This window comes from Embiotoca jacksoni, unplaced genomic scaffold (genome assembly GCF_022577435.1).
Source record: "Embiotoca jacksoni isolate LCO1_2020_lvr unplaced genomic scaffold, fEmbJac1.0.p SCAF_4, whole genome shotgun sequence".
Lineage (NCBI taxonomy): Eukaryota > Metazoa > Chordata > Actinopteri > Embiotocidae > Embiotoca > Embiotoca jacksoni.
This window is the reverse complement of record NW_027185392.1, coordinates 20,116,289-20,142,609: the sequence shown is the minus strand read 5'-3', so window position 1 is coordinate 20,142,609 and position 26,321 is coordinate 20,116,289. Positions and strand designations below refer to the sequence as shown.

At 39.7% G+C, this 26,321-nt stretch overlaps 1 protein-coding gene across 1 annotated transcript in view; it reads right to left on the bottom strand.

The window, feature by feature from the left end:
• Window positions 1-3,387: 3,387 nt before the first annotated feature.
• The window catches only part of LOC138208741 (uncharacterized), a 61,068-nt gene continuing 38,134 nt past the window's right edge, over window positions 3,388-26,321 (bottom strand). Inside the window, exons 2-3 of the mRNA XM_069166834.1 lie at window positions 4,611-5,073; window positions 3,388-3,538 (exon numbers count right to left, since the gene is read on the bottom strand). Of these exons, the coding sequence (XP_069022935.1) occupies window positions 3,388-3,538; window positions 4,611-5,059 (600 nt within the window). The 5' untranslated portion in view covers window positions 5,060-5,073. The remainder of the gene's footprint in view (window positions 3,539-4,610; window positions 5,074-26,321) is intronic.

Here is a 26,321-nt window from a genome sequence, read left to right as displayed (position 1 = left end):
ATAATTTCCTTATCCTAACCAATTGGTCTTCAGTGCCTAAACCTAATTTTCACACCTGTACGAGTCAAAACATGGCTGACGGATGTACTGTGATACACTTTGGCCAGATACCAGGATGAGTTGAAAAAGAGGCAAATGCACTGTTATGTCTTTAATTATCCAATTTCTGTAAAACAAAAATTTGAACCAACTGCTGTCTTGTGCATTTAAAACACATTTAAAATGGAGACTTTGGCTTGTGACTTGTAACTACTAACCAGCGCAGATTGCACCTGCAGATCCTAAATTTGAGGAAAATGACAACTAATACCAATGATGGCCTAAACGTTAAAGTAAAGCCAAGCCTATACACATCTGAAAATAGCCAAATTGGAAGGAGACGTAATGTTTTTATACAGAAAAAGTCCCCAAAGACTTGGGACATAATATGTTGATTAACATTTAAGACAAGCCACAAGTTTTCCCTAACCTTAACCAAAATACTTGTTGACGTTTTTGTATGCCCTCCATCCACCTCAACCACCATCTACTGTAGCAAGTTGGTTCATAAATGTAGCACTTCATCCCTTCAAACAAAAATATTGCAATTGAGCATAATCCATTCAGTGATTAGAGTTCTCAGCAAAATGTAAATGGAAAAATACTTTAGTTTAATATGTATTTATTTTGCAGGATACAGGCTTGAATTTTTGCCAATATCCTCTCTGAGTAAAACGAAGGACATCAACATGCACACGCTGACAAGTTGAAGCAGTGGCCTGGATGTATTTATACGCACAAAAAGGTATTTACTTGCGGATCAATCCACTGCACCACTCAATCTGAACACACAATGTGAGAAAGTGGACTTGGTCAATACAAGTCCTTTCATGGCAACACACACACGTCAACACAATGCACACACACATGCCTGTATTCACTTATACTTCCTTTCATTCTGTTGGAGTGACTTCATTGAATGCCGAGAGACGGTGAAGTGAAGTCCAGCAGCTTTGTTAAAGACACACTTACAGAGTATATGAGAACACATTCAGTGAATCAGAAGAACTTCCAAGCAATTCAAGCAAAACAAACACGGCTATAGGAATATATATGTCAACAATCTAAGAATAATCTAATACTGTTTCCAGTTTAACAGTGGATTATTTGAGAGCAAAGTGAGGCGCATGGTTCTAATACGGCTAATCATAGACGTGTTTTGGGCATAACGTGATATAAATCAAGTGTCATCTCCCATTCTCTTTAAAAGCATAGTGCACCTTGGTCGATTGCTATTATAATGGAAGATATTTATCAAGTACTAGGAAAACATTTTCTATGTAAAGGGAGCATATCTACCTCGTGGAGATTGAGATGATTGATGTATATACTAATAATCTCCAAATTGTAATATTTTCATTGTTAATGCTTTGCATTTTTGTGCATTGCTTGGTGTCCTTATATGTGTACAGACATTGTACATATACATACATATACTACTCCACCACTGACTTAAGACCAGGTTGTTGTTGATCAATTGCCAAATAATTTTCAGCTGCCTCAAGATGGCAATGTGTAACCACTGCACCTGACCGCACCTTACTTTAAAACCAACACACCCATGGGTGCTAAGATGGTCGTAAGAACAATTGTTCTTTAAAAAACCTGGGAAGAAGCTGTTTACATGAAAATGCCTTTGCTTGGGTTTGGCGCCGCTTGTCTCCGTTTTGTGCCGGGTGTCAGATGGAACCCTAAAAGTTGATAGACAAACTCCTTTATCAGAGTATCAAGGCTACAGATCTCACCACTACAATACAATCATACATGATTCTTAGATGAAAATAGACACTGTTGCAGTTCACAGATCCTGACCAGTAGATCTAAACAAGCATGGACATGATTCCATTAGAGTAAACCTGTTAACTCTTTAGCTGGCAAAACCTCCCACAGTTAGCGAAAAAGCTGTAAAACAGCCAAAACAGCAAATGTTATAAACACTATACCACACTGAGTTTGTTCTTATCACATTCATGTTTTTTTACAAAAAGCTGAGATAAACAACCATCTGATGAGGGTATATCTCTCTTTCAGATGAATCTATTACTTGTATGTGTGATCAACATAATTGCACTGCAGGACTGTAACAGAACCTGTGTTTTTTTTCCTGGCTGTCTATACACGGCAAGCTTAGTCAAGTGGAGAAAATTATACTTAATTAATTTGTGAGCTTTACAAAGTAACGAGTGACAGTAACAACACTGGAATACAACAAACACTTGAAAAGAAATTGCAGGAAAGAGAACCCAAACAGACAAAATTTGTTTTTTTTTCCTCTGACTGATTTTCCTTCAGGACATGTTTTCATTTAAACCTTAATAAATGTCTTGCCTACCAAGCAACTCCAACTTTATTTCCATTTGGTTATAGATTCAAGTCAGACGCAGACAGAAGCTGACGTGGCCTTCATAATGAGACCGTAAGTAGGCAGGATGTCTCCAAACATTGCTTTGAATTTGTGTTACTCTGTCAGAAAACACTTTGAACATTTTCTGAGCAGTGGCAACAGCGGCCTCTGTGGCCACATATGGTAATTACAGAATTCCGGTGCATTCAATTCTGCTTCACGACTGCATGTGTGAGTGGATAAACCCAACAGAAGCAGGTCTCAGGGCCAGTGTGGGAATGTCTTTACTTTACACGGGGGGGGCTGGAGCCTATACCAGCTCACTTTGGGTGAAGGCAGGGTACAACCTGGACAGGTCGTCAGTCCATCACACGGCCAACACTTATTGACAGACGGAAAGACCATTCACACCTAAGGACAATTTGTAGAACCACCAATTAACCTGAGGTGCATGTTTTTGGACGGTGGGAGGAAGCCGGAGTACCCGGAGAGAACCCACGTAGGCACACGGAGAACATGCAAACTCCACACAGAAAAGCTCAGACCCGAATTTGAACCCAGAACGTTTTTGCTGTGAAGCGACAAAGCTAACCACTGCACCACTTCCTGCTGCAAAAATAAGGACTTTAAATGCTTTTGAATAATATTATTCATTACATAGGCCTAATGTATAAGCAAAAAACAAATGCAGTCTCTTATAACCTGGAGGTGTCTACAAAATAAAATGAATATTCATCATTCCCATGATAAGACCTCGTTTCCTGGTTAGGTACGCGGTTTGTTTTGGTGGTGAGAGAAGAGAGAGCAGAGCCTCGCTGATTGTAAATGAGGGGTTATTTTAGTAAATGAAGCAAGTTTTTTTGGGGGAAAAGCTACTTCATGCCTTTATGCTTTTAGCAGAGCGTCTGTTGATGAAGATGCTTGAACGTGCATTAATTATTGTGAGAAATAATAATAATAATGTTTGAACATGGAGAATGGTGCTGGAAAAACCAGTGCAAAGGTCAAGATCCGTTCCTCTTTGTGCTGGGCTTCAGTTCCCTTTCAGTCATGTCCACAGACTGCTTAAGAGGGGTGACTACGCGCAGCGTGTGGGCACCAGGTCTGGTGTATAATGCTGCGGTACAGGAGTATCTGACCGCTGAGATCCTGAATCTGCCAGTGACAACAAGACCAGGACCATCTCCTGTTTCCTACAGCTAGCCATCCTCAGCAACAAGAAGCTTAACAAGCTGCTGCTGGTGAAGCATGCATTTCTCTGAGATCTGCTGCATAGTGCAAGAACAGGCGCCGGGGCACGAAGTGGGAATAAAAGAGGCGTCCCTCTCAGCAAGTGAGTGTACCATCAAAATGATTTGGAATCTTGTATTTTATGGTGAAAGAGTTAAATTACGGTGCTTTGGAAGAAAAATGCTGTTTCTTTTTTTCTCTGTCTCCACTTCACTGACTGTTAAGTAGTCAGTCAGCTCTCTGCACTTCCACACACTCATTCTTACTTTTTACACTCAGCAGTGTTACTCCAGATATGCAATATAAACGGTGTTTGGGGAGTCTGTGTGTGAGTCACACATCACCACACTGTAAGTGTTGCTCTTAAGAAGTTTGATAAGCTGTCTCCGCTCGAACACGCCATGTGTTTAACATAAATACACAAATCCGCTAAAATACACACTCACTACACAAAAACACAAAGATTCAGGGTGATGTGAAGTGTGTCACATGCAAGCATGGGGAATGTAGCCTGCAACTGCTAAATGAAGATAAAGATACATGTATTGTCATTACCTCAAACTTCTGGTTGAAGACCATGGTAGGGGAAACAATGAATCTCTGTACGAGAACAAATCCCTCGGCTACAACTGCATTATTTGTTTGTGCTATCCTACTTTTATTTGCCCGCCACCGTGGCTAGTAGGTTGGGCAAATTCACCAGCTTCTACACAAATGCCAGGTGGCAATTTCCAACCCTGAATTGTGAGTCTGGCCCATGATGTTTTTGATGCTCCACAATGTCAGCTGAAGTCAATGAAATGTGCCTAAAGAGAAATTTGACTACTCAGAACTGGAGCTGTGGTGAACTTGTCAGGTGAGTTGAAATGTCAAAAAGTCAGGGTTTGTGTGAGTTTGAAGGAAAAGATAGCGCTCTATTAATCATTTCTTTAAAGCCTAGAAATGGAAGTATACTGAGTGATTAAATGTTGGTGGATTAAGGTATGATAATCCATACATTTTTACTGTCATCATTCTCATGCAGTTTAAAGGATATGGGCTGGTGACCATGCGGATGCACCAGCTGCGGGGAAAGGTTGTCTGCTTTAGGCAGAAGAAGACCACAGGCACCAGCTCAGGATAAGGCACGACCAGCACACTCGTATCACTGCTGCCATCATCATCGTCATCATCATCTTCATCATCCCCCTCACACTCAACCTCCTCCTCCCTCTCAATCCTCTCTTCCTGAATAACCCCTTCTTCTTCTATTTCCTCCTCTTTCGCCTCCTTTTTCTTGGGACATGGCCGGTGGTACGGGGAGGGCCTGCAGGAGGACGAGGAAGTGACGGCATCACCGCTGTCACACCTGGCTACGGCTGTCGTCACCCGAGAGATTGTTGCCGCTGACGATGTCGTCGCTATTGATGTTGAAACACCAGGGCCCTCCTCCTCCTCACTCGTCATGGCCACCCAACAGTCTGGGAGACAAACAGAACAGGCAGACAAAGAACTCGCGTTACATATCAGTTCATAAACAGCTCTTGGATTGGGATAAACAACACTGAACACACTGTCACCATTAAGGAAAAAAAAAGGCACATAAAATGAATGTCATCTTTTTATCATTTATAGAAAGATTAGGGTATATTTGTACAGCAAAAACAACAGACACTTTTCCATGATCAATGGCATTATGGGAAGATCAATGTTAGCAAACTAAATGTAGGTGTTGGATGTCAAACCAAGGTCCATCATGTTTGAGTCACACACTTCTGTGAATGTGAGTACATAAATATTCCACTGTCTACATTCTAAAATGACATTTTTGAGTAAAATAACTGAATCTTTTCTTCTATGTTCTCTTTTTACTTGGGGAAAAAAAAGGAATCATTTAAGCTGATGTGTTAAAAGTGGGATAGATAGCTTACAGTTTGACTATTTCAGCATTTAAAAGTCCTATATTGTATATATTTAGATTATCATGTCTTTTTTTCGTACAATACAGGTCTACATGCTATATGAAAACTGTGAAAGTGACAAAACACTCAGTCCACTCGAAAATGTTCACAGCCTAATTCAGCAACTGTGCTGTTTGTACTTCTGTGAGTTTGTGATGTCACAAACTAAAGCTTATATTTAATATTTCCTCCCTCAGCGCAGCCAACCTTTTATGTGGAAGTAAAAACGAGAGGTTTTTCCATCATGCTGGCAAGCACCATAAAGAAATGCTGCAGTTGGCCCAGGCGTACATAACTCCGAAAAGAGTCAGCCAATCAAAGGAGAAGGTCATTGAGAACAATGCGCCTTAAAAACAGAGACACAAAAACTAATTTTAAACATATGTTTTTCAAATTCTGATCGAGAGAAAGAGGAAAAGACAAAACGTCCAATGAGAGTCTGTGAAAGTCGAAGCCAGCAAACTGCTGAAGGGTTGGCAAGAGGAATAAAGAAGTGAGGAAAGAGTGAGTGAGTAAAGAGAGTTCAGTGGTTTAGTCAGAGGCTTACTGTTGAGAGGAATCAATACTGTGTAGCCTGACAGCGAATAGAGCGAGCAGGAATCCTGATATGACTGAGTGGCACCTGCCCATGGATTTCCATTGAGTGAGCAGTGTGTACGATTCACAATGAAAGCTGCAGAAAGCTCCACTGTAGTCATAAACATGTTTCCAGAGGTTCTTAAGGTAGACTGTGTTGATCTCAGGTTGGTTTTCAGAGTAATTCTATGACTATGATTATGAATCTGTGAACCCTGTCGGGAAATTAGGCTGCTGCAACAGAATGAAAGGATCCCTGCAAGGAGAGGAGACGATGAACATAGCGAGAACATAAAAACAAGCAATTAACATATAGAGGAAATTAAAACAAAAATAAATCTGTACAAAAACAGACTAGAAAAACAGTTGTGGATTTGTGTAACCATATGTTGCTGACAAAACGAGTTAAGCATTAATTAACAGCCTTATTAAACCTCTACAAATTATTGTTGTGCTGTGCAGTGCTATATTAGAATTAGCACATAATGCACTAAAAATGTGGTTGTCTTTCTGAATTGCTTTTTTTCTCAAACAAGTGCTTACTTCAATTGAGACAACTATAACTGCATTTTTTTGTACTACAAATTTGATGAAATTTGATGTTTAAAGATACAAATTACCTAATTATAGGTGCATTAATTTGCATTAATTTCCAGTACAGATATCTGAAGATTGGATAAAGCCAGGTTACACATTTTTGTTTTATTTTGTTGGTAGTCAAAGGTTTTTACAGAGGGAATTATTGGCATCTCTTTTTTTTTAATCACTCTATAGATCATAAAATGCTGTCAACAGCCATAAAAAAGAAAAAAAATCTGCTTATGTTTTATAAATCAGGCGATTAATAATATATGAATAAATCTCTCTGTAAAAAAAACTTCAGAGTATAGATGTGATTGAAACTGAAAAGGTTTCTGTGAATTCTAAATGGAGATTTCTGGCTCAGAGTATTAGGAAAAACTCATTTTGAGAAATCGGCCTTCAAAGATGTATTATAAAATGAAAGGCCTTTTCTGAAAATACGTTTTTCTCTTTCTCTGAGCCAGAACTCTGTACTTCAGTGGCACTTACATAAACCTAATTTTCAGAATTCTATTCCCATCTATATTGTGAAGGTTTTTACTGAAGGGTTTGTTCATACATTATTCATATTCATTCATTCATATTACATTTTATATATGCTACCTTTTGGTGAATTTCTAAAAAGAAGTTACATGCGCAAATGCATTAAAAGAAACACCAAGATGTTTATTTTTTTACTTTTCTTTCCACTAGTCTTGAAGGGAACACACAAAATAGCCCAAAATGTAAAAAAATGTAAAAAGATCAGTGTACTAAAACAACAATGTCTTGGCCTGCAGTGTCTCGTTTTTTCCTATTGGTCATCCACACATAGGGTCCACAAGAGTGGGTCTGCAGTTGGACCCTTCTATACTGCAGTTATGCAAAGCAATAATGTGTTTAGCACCACCACCGGTAAAAGCTGCGCTAAAACACTACTGTAAAATTTAAAGTCACGACCATGAAATGCCAGAAATGGTTCTTTCACTTAAAAAGTTATTCAACAATAAGGTCCTTAGTGTGACAACCTTCCTTCAATTATCATTAATGCCATGCTATGGACAGACAAATACCTCCTAGGTGGTATTAATGTTTTATTTCTGTTGTGTTTTGACAGAGAGCCCCAGATATGATGTTTATTACCTTTAGCTTTTCAGAGTCCTCGGTCAGAAACACAAATATTTCTTAAAAACCTACCTCAACAATCACAAGGGTGCAATATAAAACAAAACAGAGGATGGCTGACCGCAGAGTGTTAAGTTACCCTGCCAGAAACCACTGCATTTGCTGCCCGTGGGCAGAACTTACACACAGACAGGGGTGCGTTTTGGCTAGAGCATGAGTAATAACCCTTGTGCTCAAAGAAAGTGCATCTGAACAGCCCTTCTCTAATAAAAGCTCCTTTAAAATGCAAAGTGCAGGAGTCTGTGACATATTACTGCTCATTAGGGCCAGAGGAACGGGCTTAGCTGCTGCTTACTGTCTGCAGAATCACACATCTTCGGCTTTACTGCGATGTTTGCAGCTGGTGTGAATTGTTCTTTACAACATAACTAAGGTTATTTGTGTTGTGAATGTGTCCAAAAGTTTCAAACTTCGGCCTCAGTTGAAAGACTTTAACAAGCCAGACTGTTCCGTGTGTAGCTAGTTTCTGGATCAGTGCATGATTTGGTTTTACATAGATTTTTATCGTCTGCCTGTTTGCTGACCACTGAGTGGTGCATACAGTGTCACAAACACTTCCATGAAGCTGAAAGTTACCGTGGACATATTGTTTGTCAACCCAAGGCATCAAATACTGCTATGCTGTAACAGCCATCTGGTGTTTCAGAGAAAGGCACAAAGAGTCTCAGTGTTATGGGCCAAATAAACACGTGGTTAGGATTAAGAAAACATCATGGTTTGGGTTCAAATAAATAATTGTAATTACTTTAATTTTACGTCACGCTAGTTACTTTACGTATGTTATGTGAATTAAGTACGGTGTGTAAGAAACTTAATAATGTTACTTCCTGTAAAAGAGACCTATGTTGAGTTTTGTTTCCTCACTGACATAAACACTGGTCTCCCAGGTTCCACGTCTCCAAGGTAAAATGATTGGTTCCGTCCAACCACTCACAACTTCCTTCCTACTTGCCCTTTGTCACTCTGCACACTGTTACATGACTTCCTTCAATCTGGGTGGTCACGGTGCTGACGCCAAAGGGCACTTTGTGCGTTTCTCTCTGACACCAAAGGCTTAGACCAAACAGCAGTATTTGACGTCCTGGGAATGAGAACATAGCCTGGTATTTCCAAACCCAAATCCAGTTTGTGAACTGATAGGGTTGGAGCAGCATTTAACCAATCGGAAATGACCATTACACACCGTTTGTTGCTTGCCAAAAGTCTACCACCATCACCACTACCGTTGTTGAAACTACTGCAAAGGTATCGCACTCAGCCACCCCCAGTAGTCACTGATTGAGCTGTCCTTAGAATGGCAGAGAAAAAAAAGGCACAAAGTTCAAGTGGGGTTAAATTTTCATTCAATGGTCAATGGTTCTACAGGTGCTTGAATTAACGAGAAAGCTATCTCTGGAAACAAAAAGGATTACTTTTGAGCAGCAGTGACCTGAGAGCCGACCAGCATCCCAATCATCAGTCAGACATTAAAGATCAAATCCTACAATAATTCACCCTGAGGGGAGGTTTACGATGACATAATGTATGATGGGATATGGCTACAATTACTGTCAGCAATTGTATGAACACAAGCTTTAATAACAACCTTAAAGATACAAACAGGGTAGATTTGGTTCGATCCGCTACAGCAACAGGTAGAACAGTGTCTCTCTAGTTATCAGTATATGAATGCATCATCTTTCAGTACTACGGTTTTATTCCTAACACATATCGACAGGTTTATATTATGTCAAAGACTATGCTAAACTATTAATCTGAATTATAAAGAAGAAGACAATACATTAACATTAGTGCCACAGCAAGTGACCCAAAACCCTAATAACTCATTCTGAAGAACAACACTGCCTGTGTGCACAGCCGACGCCAAACTAATGGTTCATGATACTGAATCATGACAATGAGTAATGGCCCTCATTTCACTGAGACAACAGACAGTTGCTGTTAAACAATGTTTACCTTTTGTTTTGCATGACTAGCCAAGCAAATTACACCTCATTGCACAGGTGGGACAAAACAATTCCTTTTCAAGTCACAAGTCTTTGTACTGAAGTGCTGTATTCTATTTGTTGAGGTCCTAACCAGTACTGTTCAGCAGTTGTAAGGCCAGTTAATATTTATAATAAGTGCAAGGAAAAGGAAAACCAACTAGTTACTTTAACATTTTACCAAATCAATGAAACATAAATGTTTTCTTTATTCCAAACCATGAAGCCCATGTATCACTTTTTTTGTGTGTGTGTGTGTGTGTGCCAATAAACCATTTGCCAACTCCAAAGTTAATTTCCTGCCTTTGATGTGTTAGTCTGGTACTCAGCTAAAAGGCAATAAAACATCACAGCCATCTCCAAGATGATGTTGTTAATTTTGAGTGGAATATACGTGTGATTAACGACACGTCACGTGTATATCGCAGACTTGTGCAAAGCTAAGGGTCACAATGAACACTACAACTCGTAACCTGCCAGGATAGAAGGAGGAATGGGAAACTTAAATGTACACACACACACACACACACACACACACACACACACACACACACACACACACTCACAAATACACACAGTGAATTATTTCATAGAGAATTTTAAAAAAGAGATTTCACTTATATTTTGGATTAATTGCATTTTGAGCACCAGGTGCTGATCAAGAATTCTCAAAATAACTCCTATCACAGGAAAAAATGTAATTTACAGATGAATATCCAGTAACCCATCCATATCCAATGTTGGATTATGGTGGCAGCAGGTACGTGAGCCCAAGGTTTTCCTGCTCCTTCTGGGAGGTCCAAAGGTTTTCCCAAGATATTTGAGATAATGTAGTCTCTCCAGCAGGTTTTCGGTCTACCTCAGGGTTTACTATCAGTTGATGTGCCCAGAAAACCTCAAACAGAAGATGGCCAGGAAGTATCCTAATCAAATGCCTCAACCGCCTCGACCGGCTCAGTTCGGCACAAAAGAGCAGCGACTCCAGCGGCTTTGAGTGCTTCACTATCTGGTATCACATTGTGATAAAGTCCAATGGGCTCTCGAGAGACAGACAACAGCTCTTAACCCTGCCTAGTAGACATCTGCCTGGTAGATTTATGTCTGCAAATACAGACTGTAACACAAATTTGCAGTTTTCAACCCAATCCAAGATAATCTCTTATGATACCAACAGGATTATTTTCTCAGAGCTCATTTAGAGCCGCAGAGGAAATTTTACAACTACTTTCTCAAACTCGGGTCTTCCCTGCCAGGATCGGTGACACTAATTTTGATTGAAGTATGATCTAATGTCATCAGCCATGAAATCCCATTTTGTTGATTGTCTTTGATATAATTTTTGTGGCATTCTTGTCACAAGTTTCTTGTTGAAAAAGTGTCTTTTTACAGGTGTTGTTTACCACATCCGTCAAGCTATTAAGATTGTTAGATTGTATTATAATTGCCAAATTATTCAATGTGTGTAATACAAATTGCTGTTGTTTGGTGACTGAAAGTTCAACCTGCCTTTTTCTCCCGAGAAAAAAACGTTCTTTTTGATACCCAAAATGCTTCAAATAGTAATGGTTTATTACCTTAAACGTATGTCTTGCCTCATGTTTTAATCCTCAGTTTAACCAACAATCCTCTCCTGCATCAAAGGAGGCTAAACATTGTACTGCTACCGGTCAGTTCCAGCCTCAATTCGCCCAACAGGAAGCCACCCAGCACGAGAGCACTTTTATAGCAATTTCCTGAAAGGTGATGTTAACCCCAGAACACCTCACATTACCTCAGAGACAAAATGAGCTTGAGGAGGTGAGACACACAGCAAAGAGCTGACAAAAAAGGGCCACAAAAGCAATGAGTGGATATGAACACACACGCAAAGACAAGCGCATATGCATACACAGTTCCTGGTCAATACTAGCATCGAGCGCTAACACTTTGGCATGGAGGCTCTGTGCAATGACTGCAAAGAAATAACCGCAGACAACCCACATAACCACATACTGACATACCTACACACACACACACACACACACACACACACACTGTCGGAAGCAAATAGCTAGTTGTTTTGATGTGACACAGTCCCTCATTAGCGAGCTCTAGACCGTGCTGAACGCTTAATGGCCCGTAGACCGACTTAGAAACGGGCACACACACACACACAAACACATAGTCTATTGATTGATACTTCATTTTATAATACACAAACTCATCAAGACCAAACTGTAAGGCATACATGTGTGGACGGATGAGCATGAACACACTCTAACAGACTCATTAGGACAGTCAATCGCACGCGTCCAACTGCAGCCACCACAAAGCAAACATGGACGGCTCATAATGATGCTGGCAAACTCATATGAAAGGCTTTAGCAGCCCCACCAGAGCCCGGTGCTGCTCCCACTGTCCCCCATTGACATTTCCTTCAGCTAACAAGACAAGCCGTTTGCTCATCGACTTTCCTACAGAGAAACAAACACTGACAAATGAGCACTTATCCCCATACACACCAAGCATGCATACTTGCTCGGTTCAGAAATAGATTTTTAACCCACTGAAGAAAGAGGTAAGCGATGAAGGAGCATTTACTGTCATGGGTTCAATTCCCTTCAGAGTTTTACAAGTGGAGCAGGGCACTAATATTTCTATAAAGAAGATTATACAAAATGGAATACATGTGTTTTGCCTGGGGTTTTGATCGTAACATTTTTATCGAACCTGCATTTAACAGCAATCATGAAGCTGGCAATGAGTCTTAAAAAAGCCACATGAGATTATTTGGATTTGACATGTTTCTCTAACTTGATTTGCTCTCCCATCAGTGTGAACAAGCACTGACTTCTTAATATTAAATTTACGTTTCTGATATCTTTATCATTCTTCTTGTAACTTGTCACTAATTATCTAAACCACAGTTGTAGTGTCTCACAAATAACGTTTTTTAAGGATATCATTACTTGTTTACAAAATGCACACTTACTGTATATTCCATTTGAAATCTAAAAAGCCAGGTGCTAATGTGCACAAATGCAAACTTTTTCAGGCAATTTCCAACCAAAATGTAGTCTATTTTTACTCCTAAATGGATGCCAATGGGAGTAATTGCTGGAGATGGTTTATTAATGTACTCCTTTCAGACAGTGAGGGACATTGTGAATGCACAACTCATACATTAGGGAAATGGAGTGATTTCAATCTTAATTGTAAAACACAAAACAATGAAACAATTATACGTTCATCCATCTCTCCACTGATGCAACTGTCCCGGAGCCCGATGTAAACTGTGGGGGAATCTGTTCTAGTGCGCCATATCTGATAATCTGTAAAACACAACATAAATCTGTTTTTTGTATTAATGATGATACTGAAATTGTATTTATCTGAAATTAAAAGAAGGGAATAATGCAATCGATAATAGGAATATTAAGCACTTGATGGTCTAGGGCGTGTGGTTGGTATCTTGAGCTGCAGTGTTCCCCCTTTTAATTTCTACATATTAGCTTGATTTCTGAATTGGTGTCTTTCCTTAGGTTACAACTGAAAAAAACAAACTAGCAAGGGGTGTAATAGTAACCACTGCTCAAACATCAAAGCACAGCACAGAGTTCAACAACCCACTTGTCACTAAAAGATGTGACCTACAGAAGAGTTGCATTCAGAGAAGAGAATCCTGAGCAAGTACGCCAACCAAGACAGGAAGATTCACTGTGGCATTGTTCCAAAATGTCTCTTGAGATAAGTATGTTTACAGAAGTGGAACGAGAGTGATAACAGTTTAGAAAAAGGCAAAGCCACCATGATGTCAACCCACAGACGTCCGCTCCTGTGGAGCGCTTTTGAAGCTCAGTGCAATGGCTCCAGCTGTCGCAATCTAGGCAGCTCCTGACTCAGCCTTACTTCCCGTTAATCGAAAAATGGGCAAATAGATGGAGCATGGGTGGAGCTGAGGTGGTCCGAATACAGCCGTGTTGCTAAAACCTGTCAAGCAGGGTTGCTGTCTGTAAGGCTTCTGGCTAAAACCTGCAAGCAGCTAGTCGGGTGAGGCAGCTCCCACCTGACGTCCTTAATTATGTCCTTAATCAATTTAAACCATGAGCTACAAACCAATCAGCAACCAGTGTTGTGGTTATGTGCCATGATGCTGAAATCCAGCTTTTCTTTTCTATATGTAGGTGCAGCTTCAGTGTACCCAGCACAAATGGTGGTCAATACCAATTGGTTAAAAGTTATTCCAAAAGTTTCAAAGTTAATCCGATGTCTACGCCAACAATGTAACTGGAAATGACTACCTATGGAGTGTACCCATATGTTCTCACAATTAATTTGATTTTTTTTTTAATTATTATTTCTGCTGCAAAATTGGGAATTTTAAGAACGCTGTCTATGGGTATTAACTTATTTTTGACCTCAAGTGGTCATTCAAGGAACTGCAACTTTTGGTACTTCCACATTGGCTTTATTTTTTTAGCCCTGTGTTTCCAGCGGCAACTGGAGCACAACCAAAAACACAACTGTATTCCAGAGGAAAGACTGAGGCTACTACAGAAAATAAATCCTGACACTGGAGACCGTATCATGAGCAAGTAAGTTTTTTTAAAACAGAGAAGACTAAATGGGATTTACTGTGTATAGTGTTTTGCAAGATGCAAATGACTACTGAGGAATTCCTCAACAGCCGCCAGAAATTCAACAGTTTTCTCAGTGCTTTCTATCAAAGTTCCTGACAAAAGGGATTTCAGATGCTCCTTATAGTGTAAAAGATGTATATCCCCTTATAGATACATTGTGTCCATTGAAAAATCGGTCTAATTACTGAGATGTACCGAACACTCACACAATGTACTTCTTTTATCCACAGATGCTGCGCTCACTGGCTCCATTTGTGGCAGAATTAGTGTCTGTGGTTGACTAGTTTGTTGTTGGTCATATCTCAACTAACTACAGTGCATCTCTCTGCTGGATTTCCCACAAGCCTGCTGGCTTCTCTCCAAGAATTTTAATTAGCTGATATCTCTATCTTTTAACAAATTCAAACAGGAGAGATGCTGCTGAGGATTGAGCAGTTGTAGCTGTGCAGAGAACAGAGAACAAATCATTTATACATAAACAGTTCTGTGTTGTCTCCACCTGAGCAACATTCTCCTTCAGATGAAACAAACACATGTGATGGCCTCTGGGCTTGTGCTATTCAAGGAGTCAGTACTACACAAGTTAGGGCTTCAATGGTTTGTTTGAAACACTTTGACTGTGTTGCTGACAATGGGGTGCTTCATACTGGATTTCTCTGTGCTTGTATGCAGGTATGCCAACTCTGTAGGTGTTGATGAGTAGTTGGCAGGATTTTATGTAGCGACACGTGATGTATGCGTGTGGGGATGTATCTGTCTTTGTCCATTTTGACCACAACAACTCTGCCTGTGTAATCCCCCAAAACAAAACAAAAAAGTATATTTATTACCAAATTTAAGAAGCAGATTACAGTATAACGTACGAGACTGTAGAACAGGAATGTAACAGCATTAATCGGAATCAGTTACGAGAAATACAGTAAATGCATTGCAAATAAAAAGTCACAGAAAGCATTCACTTTCACTTTTACTCACTAACAGTTAACTATCCCAGGCATGTAGGCAGCACACTAGCATTAACATAGGGCAAAGGTCTACTGACTAAATTAATTTCGGATTTATAGTAGCACCCAATTGCTTCCACCTCCTTAATCGTTTTAATATGTGCTATTACTCACATGCAATGTTCTCCCTCAGAGGGCCACAGTGTGTAGGTATTATTGGAAATGACACATCCTTAAAGTGAGCTGGCATTTTCATAAGCTGAGGAAATACTCTGGTGCTCCATACATGACAGCTAACAGAATTAGCCTTTAATTGATAGGAGAGTTATCCCATAAACCTGGTGGAGATGATGAAGAAGGCCAACAAGGGTTGAGGGGGAATTAATTTGTGGAGCAGATGTTATTTATTGCCACTGTGTGGTGAGTAGGGACGGAGGGAGACAGAGGGAAGGGGAGAGAAAGTGTTAAGCATCAATAATTTAAATTTCTAATTTCTCTGCGGAGCTGATCAAGAAGCATGAAAAATATCAGTGGTTGGGAAACCCTCAGAGGGTGGTCTCGAAACGTTAAACTGAATCCAACTGAAAAAGCAATATTTTTAATCTGTTACCACACACGACTCACGCTGCCAGGCTATCGTATACGTGTTTGATATTACACTGAAACTCTGTATCTCTGCATTGTAGTAGTCAGTTATTTGCCACACCCAGTTATCAAAGCCAATCATCTCCTTGCCACATGTGCTATACCAGTGTTTCTCATCAGTAACAAGCATTTTATGAGGAAATATTTTTCAATTGAATATGTAATAATAATAATAATAATAATAATAATAACTTTATTTATATAGCACCGTTAAAAACAGAGTTTACAAAGTGCTCTACAGAGAAGCAAAGCATAGTCATACATAACGTCAATACCGGTAAACATTTAAGAAAACAGGAGGCAAAAAATGACTAAGCTTTAAGCTAATGAATACAACAAAACCAAACAAATAACCAAACTGAGCAAATGGAATAGAAAACAAACAAATAAATAAATGAATAAAATAAACAAACAAAACAGGGGAACAAAAGAACTGCATAAAAGGACATAAAAGGACGACATCACTTCAAAGCAATTCTATAAAAATGGGTTTCAAGAAGTGATTTAAAAGGAGTTAATGATTCTGCAAGCCTTATCTCCTCAGGTAGGTCGTTCTAAAGACGAGGGGCCCCAATGGCAAAAGCACGGTCACCCTTTGATTTAAGTCTCGACTTTGGAACGGCCAGAAGGGCCCCACCGGAGGATCGAAGGCTGCGAGTTGGCTCATATGGGGCTAACATTTCAATAATGTAGCTCGGGGCCAGACCCAGGCGGGCCTTAAAAGTGATCAACAAAATCTTAAAATCAATTCTAAAACCAACCGGGAGCCAGTGGAGAGAGGCCAGAACTGGAGTAATGTGATGTCGTCTGTTAAAACCAGTAAGAAGCCGAGCTGCTGCATTCTGGACTAGTTGGAGGCGGGAGATAGATTTTTGGTTGATGCCAGAAAGGAGGGAGTTGCAGTAGTCAAGTCGAGAGAAAGAGTGCATTAATTAATTTTTCCAGGTCAGAGTGTGACAGTATGGGTTTGATTCTGGAGATGGTTCTTAATTGAAGGAAGCAGGACTGGACAATTTTTTTGATCTGTGTTTCAAAGCTTAACTGAGAGTCAAACATTACACCCAAGTTTCTGGCAACAGGTTTTAAATAAGCAGACGGGACCAAGTCGACTCTTAATGAGACTGATGTTATTGTTTGGGGAATTGAACAATATGACTTCTGATTTTGAGTTGTTGAGCTGAAGAAAGTTTTGTGCCATCCAACAGTTAACGTCAGAGAGACGATCTAAGACAGCATCCAGGCTCTTTGGGTCACCAGGGCTCAGCGGAAGGTATATCTGTGTGTCGTCTGCATAGCAATGAAAAGATACATCGTGTCGTTGGAGGATTTGATCGAGTGGAAGTATGTAGATAGAAAATAAAATTGGACCTAAAATTGAACCTTGTGGTACACCACAGGTAATGTGTGTCGTGGAAGACGAGTAATTACCTATGGTGACCGAGTAGGTTCTTTCTAAAAGGTAAGAATAAAACCAGCTAAGTGCAGCGTCCTTGATGCCAACCCAGGTTTTGAGGCGATAGATTCAAATGGTGTGATCTACGGTGTCAAAAGCTGCACTTAGGTCTAAAAGAATTAAAACTGCACTCACCCCCCTGTCTGCTAGCTAAAAGGAGGTCAATAGTTACCTTGAGGAGGGCAGTTTCTGTGCTATGTAATGCTCTAAAACCAGACTGAAATTTCTCAAAGATGTTGTGGAACTACAGTTAATTTATCCATCAATCCGTCCATTATCTAAACCCGCTGTATCCCGAACAGGGTCACGGGATGGCTGAAGTCTATCCCAGCTCACTTTGGGCGAAGGCAGGGTACAACCAGGACAAGTCGCCAGTCCATCACAGGGCATACATAGAGACAGACAGAAACAGACTGGAAACAAAGACCATTCATGGTCTCATTCACACCTAAGGGCAATTTGTTTTTTGGTAGAATCACCAATTAGCCTGAGATGCATGTCTTTGGATGGAGAGAGGAAGCCAGAGTACCTGGAGAGAACCCACGCAGGCACAGGGAGAACATGCAAACTCCACACAGAAAGGCCCAGGCCCGGAATCAAACCTGGATCCTTTTCACTGAGTCGACAATGCTAAACACTGCACCGCTGTGCCACCCCAGAAAACGCATGGTTAATGTTATTGATTCATGGGAACTGAATAAAATGATTGACCCTTAGTTACTCAGCTATCTAAATTGGAAAAATAAATCATTCATAAAAATGGGGACTTTTTTCATCTCCATCAAAATGGTTAGGATTCAGTATGCAAGCATAATTCCTGCATCAAAATGTTATTAGACCACACATAACACCACCCACATACTGTTTTTACAGTAAAATATTCCCATCCTTACAGTTGCTCTGCAGTTCAGTTGAAAGGGTTTGGTCAGAAATGAATGGTGTCTTTCAAAACCGTCTCTGCATTTCTTCTTCTTCATTATGTTCTTTACTGTCTCCCTCATACACACAATGTTGGAAGTAATGCGTTAAAAAGCAGCACCTTACTTTATTAATTCCACTGTTGAGCTGTAATGTAAGTCATTAGTCTTTTGAATGAAATAACAAAACTGCAATTCCTGAACTTTAACCGAACTGCTAGCATGTTACTTTTGTCCAACAGTCAACTGCAGACTACAGCTGACATGCAGCCTATTCCTTCCGGCTTCCTGCCTGCCTGACTGTGGAGGGGGAAGGAGAGTTTCTCCGGCTCCCCAGAGTCACACAGAGGATGAGCAGGCTGAAGGCCTTGTACAACGGTGAGGTTAAGATTCTGAGTGGAGGGGCAGGACCAGGTGTCACCAGACGGGGACCTAACACCGGCCTCCAAGCACACCCCAGCGTCAAGTCCATCAACCCTCGGAGCAGTGCTGCCGAGAGTGCATCGCCTACATGTGAAGGTGGGAGCGAGGTCCAACCTACAGGGACGTTTTTAATGGGGATGCACTTGTTGCAAGGGAAACCACCTGCCGCACACCCCCAAAAGTGGACCGGGCAAGAGACGCTCGGCAATGTGGAGACAAATGCGAGCCCACTGCGCACCTATTGGGGTGGCAAGAAACAGTAAAATATTATAGCTAATATTATAGCTATGTGGGGATTAATAAGAGAAGTAAAACAAATATTTTACAGAAACCCAAAAGTTATCTCCCAAGTAACTAATTACTTTTATATTTTTCAGTAAATTGTTTAAGAAGTAACTACTCAGTAACTTTGCGTACATTTCACACCACTATACATACAGAGATGCTCGGTTCAGGAGATACACTACACCTTTACACCAGACCAGTGGACGCACACTGACAATTACACAGACACACACAAACAGGAACCTCATTCGCCATTGCACACGAAACACATGCTGTCATGCTGTTACTCTCCTTATCGCCCTTTACCCTCTCTCATATAATAGATCAAGCAGTGCACACACACTGCCCTGCATGTCCTCAATTATAACCCTGCAAACACACACACAAACATGTGAAGGTCTATTTCATGCTAAGAAAATTATTCATAACCTTGTTAGGTTTGCTTATAAGGTCAGGCTACCATAACTAGCACACAGTAAACTCACTGCAACACACATATACTGTATCTACTCTCTTTCCCCCCAAAAAAAACAAAAAACACCTGGTACACTAAGAATCTGGGACAAGTGATCCATTATTACTCCTTAACAAGTGTGCCAGCACTCGCATGATATAGTTGTCTCATAAAGAGTAATAGCACATCTTTTCAACTATCAACTATATTACTGCAGTAGCATTAGTCAGTTATTATAAGTGTGCAGATCTTATACGCTAATCTGATATCAGCATTGATATTAAGCAGGTCAGGTGTTGGCAGTAACTTTCCCACATAACCAGATATCGTTTCCTATTTAATAGTATGCTAGAATTCTGTGTGCTCATATTTATTACGTACATGAACTTAAAAACAATGTAAACAAAACGTAAAGACTTAAAAAAAAAAAAAATAAATAAAAAAAAATCCAATATTTATAGATGGCCGCCCACCCCTAAGCCTAGTTCTGTTGGAGATTTCTTCCTGTTAAGAGGGAGTTTTTCCTTCCCTCTGTTGGAGGTTTTTCGCTCTTAAAGAGGATTTTTTTTTTTCCCTCCTAGCTTATGTGGGAATTGTTGAATTGTTGGGTTTCTCTGTATAATATTGTAAAGTCTTGCTGTCAGGACTTTGATGTGTTAAGTGACATTAAATAACCTGTGTTGTGATTTGGTGCTACATAAATAAAATTGAATTGAATTGAATATATCCAGTATCCAAAGAAACATATTAGAATCCAGTAGCAAAACCAAAATTTAGAACAATTCGAGATCGATGGGGAATACAAACCAAAAATTAAACAAATGTTGTTATCTGCTTATAAAGGCTTATAAACCAGCAGTCCTTAGTCACCCAGTGTCTAACAATTTCCAGAAATGTTGTTATTCACTCATTCCTCATACCTAACCACATCGGCTTCACCGGTGTCCTAACCTTTACCCACATCTGACTGAGCCAAGTCTTTCTGTTTGACACTAAGCATATATATAGCTGCTACTCAACACCGTCCTGCACTCAGGATGAGACATCATTTTCAAATATTCGAATAGTCATTCAAATATTAAAACAATCAAATAGTATATGCAAGTATCATTCTTCCTTATTTCCTCAGTTTGTATCAGCTCTTGGTTGTAATGCATCACTTCCTTCAGAAGGTAGCCATATTGCATCTAAATGCTGTCTGCCAACCCTCATAAAACAAAATATGGAGATGTAGAACACCAGGATACCCAGCTTTGCCAGGTAAAACTGTGTAATGCAGTGAGATTATGTGCCACAGTGCGAAACGGAGAAACATGCAAAGATGACTACAGCTGTCAAAAAGTTCTGTTTGGAACTCCTTGAAGAAATACAGTATATGGAGATGGATATGAGTTACATAGCGATGCAGCGTCAATTGAGTGAAGCACTGAGCAACGGTTCATCTACTGATCAATTATCAATGGCCAGATGAAGTCCGATGGCCAATTAAAGTCCCGACTAGAAATAAAAAGAAGCCCACACAGAGGTTTGTACCAAAAAAATGTTAACAGCCCATGGAGGGTCTTGTCCCAAAGTAAGTGAGGACAAGCCGAAACACTCTCTCTTTCCAAAAATGTCATCACCTCCAAGTCTAAAATTTGAATTGGTTCTCACTAACGTAGCAACATAGACATCTTCTAGGAAGACATTCATTGACATAATGCATCTACTTACCGTAACTAAATGTCTAACGCCAACCTTTGACCAAACCAAAATCTGATTCTTTTCTGAATCCTACAAACCTAAAAGTTTTACCCTCAAACAGCCCAGTGAACGTTGGGTCCAAAGTAAAGACTGCCTGGACAACAACAACACGGGTGTGCGATCTTTGCAATTTGTTGAGATCAGTCAGTCTAGGAGTTTGGTCATAACTCTGACCTAAAATCTATTGAGGGTGTTGTTTTAGATACTGAAACTTCAAGAGTCAGCTTCATGCTGCTTCTTCTCTAATTCCAAACAAACCGCTGTTGTTGGTGCTGGAGGCATATACCGCATGTGTCCTTAGTGTCAAACAGACTCTGGATGTTTGATCCAACAAAACCTAAAGCAAGAGGGGGAAACTCATTGTGGGGGACAGCAAACAAAGGACAGCAAATGGATGTTTACAGTTCACATCCTGCTCTCTTTATAGCTTCTGTAATTAAAAGACTCATTCAGGTCCAGCAGGTAGCCTTTATTATTTTTGCCAGACATTATACAAGACAGTGGTGCACTCTGACTGCCCTGCAGACACAAAAAGGGAAGACTGAAGTACTTAAAAGCTACAGGGAGGACGAGGGAAATTTAGAATTAATAATAAAATATTTCAGGAAAAGAGCAAAAGAGGAAAGATTGAGAGTAAGACCGAAGAGACCAGAAGGGGCAAAAAAAAACTGTATTGAGGGGAGAGAAAAAAGTGACAAATTGGGGTGTAGTGACACACAATTTACTGTGTGTAGTGACATGGTAAACAAAGCACGACGCTGACTCAAGCACCAGCCTGCTCAGAGTGGAGCACGGGGCAAACAGTAATACTTCCACAATAACAGAGAACTGTGGAAAACGGGATGACTGCTTGAGAGCCTGGTGAATTATTCAGCCACTTGTTCAACTTTTCAGCAGCAGCATTTTAGCCTATTTGTGTCCTCTTTTTGGCTGGGACGGGTACATGGACATGAGCATAGGTGTGTGTGTGTGTGTGTGTGTGTGTGTGTGTGTGTGTGTGTGTGTGTGTGTGTGTGTGTGTGTGTGTGTGTGTTTCAACTTTGATTTATTGAAGACATTTTTTTTATTTTTTTGTATTATTCCTGATGAACATATCCAGCACAGCAACAACCAGGCAAAACCAGCAGCTCCACTGGGACACACCAAGTGTTCAGTGCCTTGCAACACCTGCTTCAAACTCAGTTTCCAACCAAAAATGAAGAACCCTGTGTGTGCAAAGTTATCTGACTGTTTTGACATTATGACAGAACACTGACTGGTCAAACGCGCATTATTCTCGACTTACTGTGTCCATTAAAGCTGGAAGAAAAAATAAATAATTAAAGTGGAGCAGGGCAAGAGGGAGAGACTGTGAACGACTGGATTCGACAGAGAGAAAAAAATGACAGAGGCATTAGCCATGAAGATAAAATAAAGAGGGAATGGGCTGGAATCAAAGCTTTGTGGGTTTCATACAGTGTTTTAATCCCAAATTCTCTGAAAAATCTGTAAACATAAAGTAGAAAGTACAAGGGTGATTCTAACATGATTAAATAGTGTATTTACCCTGACCACCATCTTACCATTTGTTATTTAGCATCTAAAACAAAGCACAACTGAGGCTGAATGTCACTCAGTTTTTCGTACATTATCATAAACCTATTGAAAAAAATATATACATCTGATGAATGGTGTAAAACAAACTAATCCAAGGAATTTCCAAAGTTATTATAACTCATCATTATGGAATGAACGTCTGTACCAAATGTCACGGTTATTCCACAAAAAAACTAAAAAAAACAGGTAAATACCAAAGAACACTAATCAGAAGGCCTCATCTTCTGTCTACAAAATGTGATAGCAATCAAGGAAAAAGCTGTTGAGGCATTTCAGTCTGGTCCAAACCAGTGGGCCACTTAATAAACGTAAAGAGAGGATTGTGGATTTGACCACACAAATCTTCATCAGACACTACAAATAATATTGTACCTTGTCTGATAATTCTTCTTCTTTTACTTGTGGTTATTCTGTACGTCAATGGATACAGAAATAGGTAAAAAAAAAAAAAAAAAATGTGTTGGCCTCTTTCACTGGCATCTGTATTTTCAACAAAGGTCCTACGCGTATTCTTGGAGAATTCATAGTTTAGTTAGGGTATGTGACAGTTTAGGTACAAATAGGTGTATATAACTTCAATACAGTGGATTCAAAATGCATAATTGTCCAAAGGCACATACAACAATTTACTAAATTAAACAGAAAACTGTGGATGCAACCATCCAGCTATTTTGTACCTGATAACTTTACTCGTAAGGCCAGTGTCAGCAGCGATACCAAAGCAGCGCCAGACCACTACATCCCCATGGAAAACTATCAAAGGCATATGGTAGTTTCCAATAACAAGAAAGCGCTCAGGACGGAATATTTAAACATCAGTTTCTGAGAAAACCTCATACACTGTGAAATCCAGAACTGAGGGAAGTTCATAAGGGTTGTCGAAAAATCTATTGGTTTGCTTCTGTTGGGAGTATGATGTGTGCGGCAAATTTTCTGAGTTCACGATTCAGGTCTCAAGAGGGGAAGTCATTTGGAAATTTGAAAGTTTGGCTGAGGGCAGTACTGGAGCAAAGGTCATGAGAGTCACCATAACCAATGGGTTCCCTGCTCTCAGGGTTTGTCAAATACAGCCAATAATTTGACATGATGGTCACAGACAACCAAAAATAAACCAAGCGATAGTTGCAGGTGATTGATGATACATTTTGATTTTATTGACATGCAACCGCTTTACTTATATTTAAACAGTGTCCCCTATTTGAATTCTATTAGGCTGGTGAGAACCTTTGTATTCACCCTGAAACATCAAAATGTTTGCATTATACAGCATATAGTCAATCCTAGATGAACCAAAACCCATGTTTAAATACTGTTTTGCAATGATTGGCTTCCAGTTACAATCCCAACCAATGCATATATTTAATTACTACATTTTTGTATGATTTTCCTGAGTTCTTGGTGACCATCACTAAAGAGAAAGAACCCATTTAAGCGTGGCTTGGTGCAGGGTGACTTGGTGTCAATAACTCTTTTTGATTTCACCCTCCAATCTGGGTGGCAGTAATAAAGCTCGATACAACAACAAATCTTTTTTTTTTTTTTTTTTTCAGTTTTGGTCCACACATTGCAAACCAAACTACTGTTCTTATTTTATACTTTTCTGTCTCCATGTGCTGTAAACTTTGGGTATAATGAAGTTAGTGAGATGGTGAGACATGTGATTTGCGTTTTTAGGTATGGAACCTTTTAAACAATGACAGCTACTGCTTTGTCCCTTTATGGAATATGTTGTCAAAGATATCCAAACTTTTAGATTTTTAGGTTCGGTTTATCTAGGTTTCAAAATGATGTGCAGATGAATGATTTGTTTGTGTGACTAACAGAATTGAAGAAATACTATTAAAAATCTAAACAACAATGATGCCTATGTCCCTCGAGGCATTCCACAAAACATGATGTCAACAGAACAGCTAGATCATTCATTACTCATGGATGCTACACAATATGACGATTTTTGGATAGATTATATGTTGCAGTTGTCATTCAGATCAAGTGTTTTCTCAGCATGATGAATGAAAGGCTGATGACACACTATTATCACAAACTGAGATGATGAACATCTCCTTCCCTGTCAGTGTGATCCTGCAAATCTGCACACTTGAATCGGTCTGAATGTCATGGTTTTAAGTTTTGGTTTGGGCAAATGCAGAAGTGCATCAAATGTACAGTATATGTGTTTTTCTGTGTTAGCATGTTTCCAATTATATATAGTAGCCTTTGTTTAGTATGTGAACTGCTGTTTCATTCTGTGTAGGTGAAGTATAATCAGTGCGGTTCTCAGTGTGTGCTCCATTAGTCTAGATGTGAGTGTGTGACAGTACCAGACCACTAGGATCTATCGCTGGTAAAAATAGACAGTGAAGCAGCTGTAGCGCTCTGTAGGCTGGTCCTAACACAATCTGTCTGCAGTCTCACTATCTGTCTGCAGAGCTGAAGGACACAGGAAGCTCTGTAAAATACATCACCCTTTTACTTCCTGGGTTAAAGGATTGACGGATACAAGAAAGCTATTAGGTGGAGTGTAAATATACACAACCTAGTTAGCGTGCTCAGTATGTCACTGCCATTAAGTGACCCTAACCCTTGGAGAACTGGGAGGTGAGCAGCGCATAGTGGGTCCAATTTATAGAGTTTATTTTAAGCCAAGCTGCTGTCCGTGTTTTCTAGAAATGTCATGTCTCTAAGAATATAGTCACAGGCATTGAGCAGGGATAGTTAAAGCAAAGAGGATACAAACAACCCCGGTTTGAAGTGCCGCGGAAATGGATCTAAAAAAAAGACCTTCTAAAAACGTGTTTTAATTTTCTCATTGGGGGTTACTGTGTGAACATTGCTACGGAAAAAATACAATACAAGCATAAACATTAAACAGGCCAATAAAGAATACACCAACTAAAAAGTGTTTTGTTGTAACTTGCATGAATCAAAATGTATGTGCTGCTAATTTCAGTCAGTAGTGAAACAAATGTGTTTAAACTGGCATCACAAAAATGAATAAATAAGTATACACAACGTGATTTGGACTGAAATTATTATTATTTTTTTTTTTTTTTGGAGGGGGGCGGTTTGTTCAGTCTTCTAATATTATGCAAATGCATTCCAAATATTGCAATTAATTATTATAATTTGTGGGGTCATTACACACAATTAACACCTGACATACAATCTCATCTGTTAATAGCAAGAAAGAACAAGCATTAATGAAGGAACATGTGGCTTCTAAATGACATGACACTCTTAATTTTCATCTTTTTCAGCTTTGGAAAGAAAAGTGTTTATACTGGAATTGTAACTGCAGGTTTATATTTTGGTAACTTCCAAATTGAATTGCATTGTTCAAAAGAGGCAGCTGGAGTATGTATTCACAAAGGAAAAATAAACA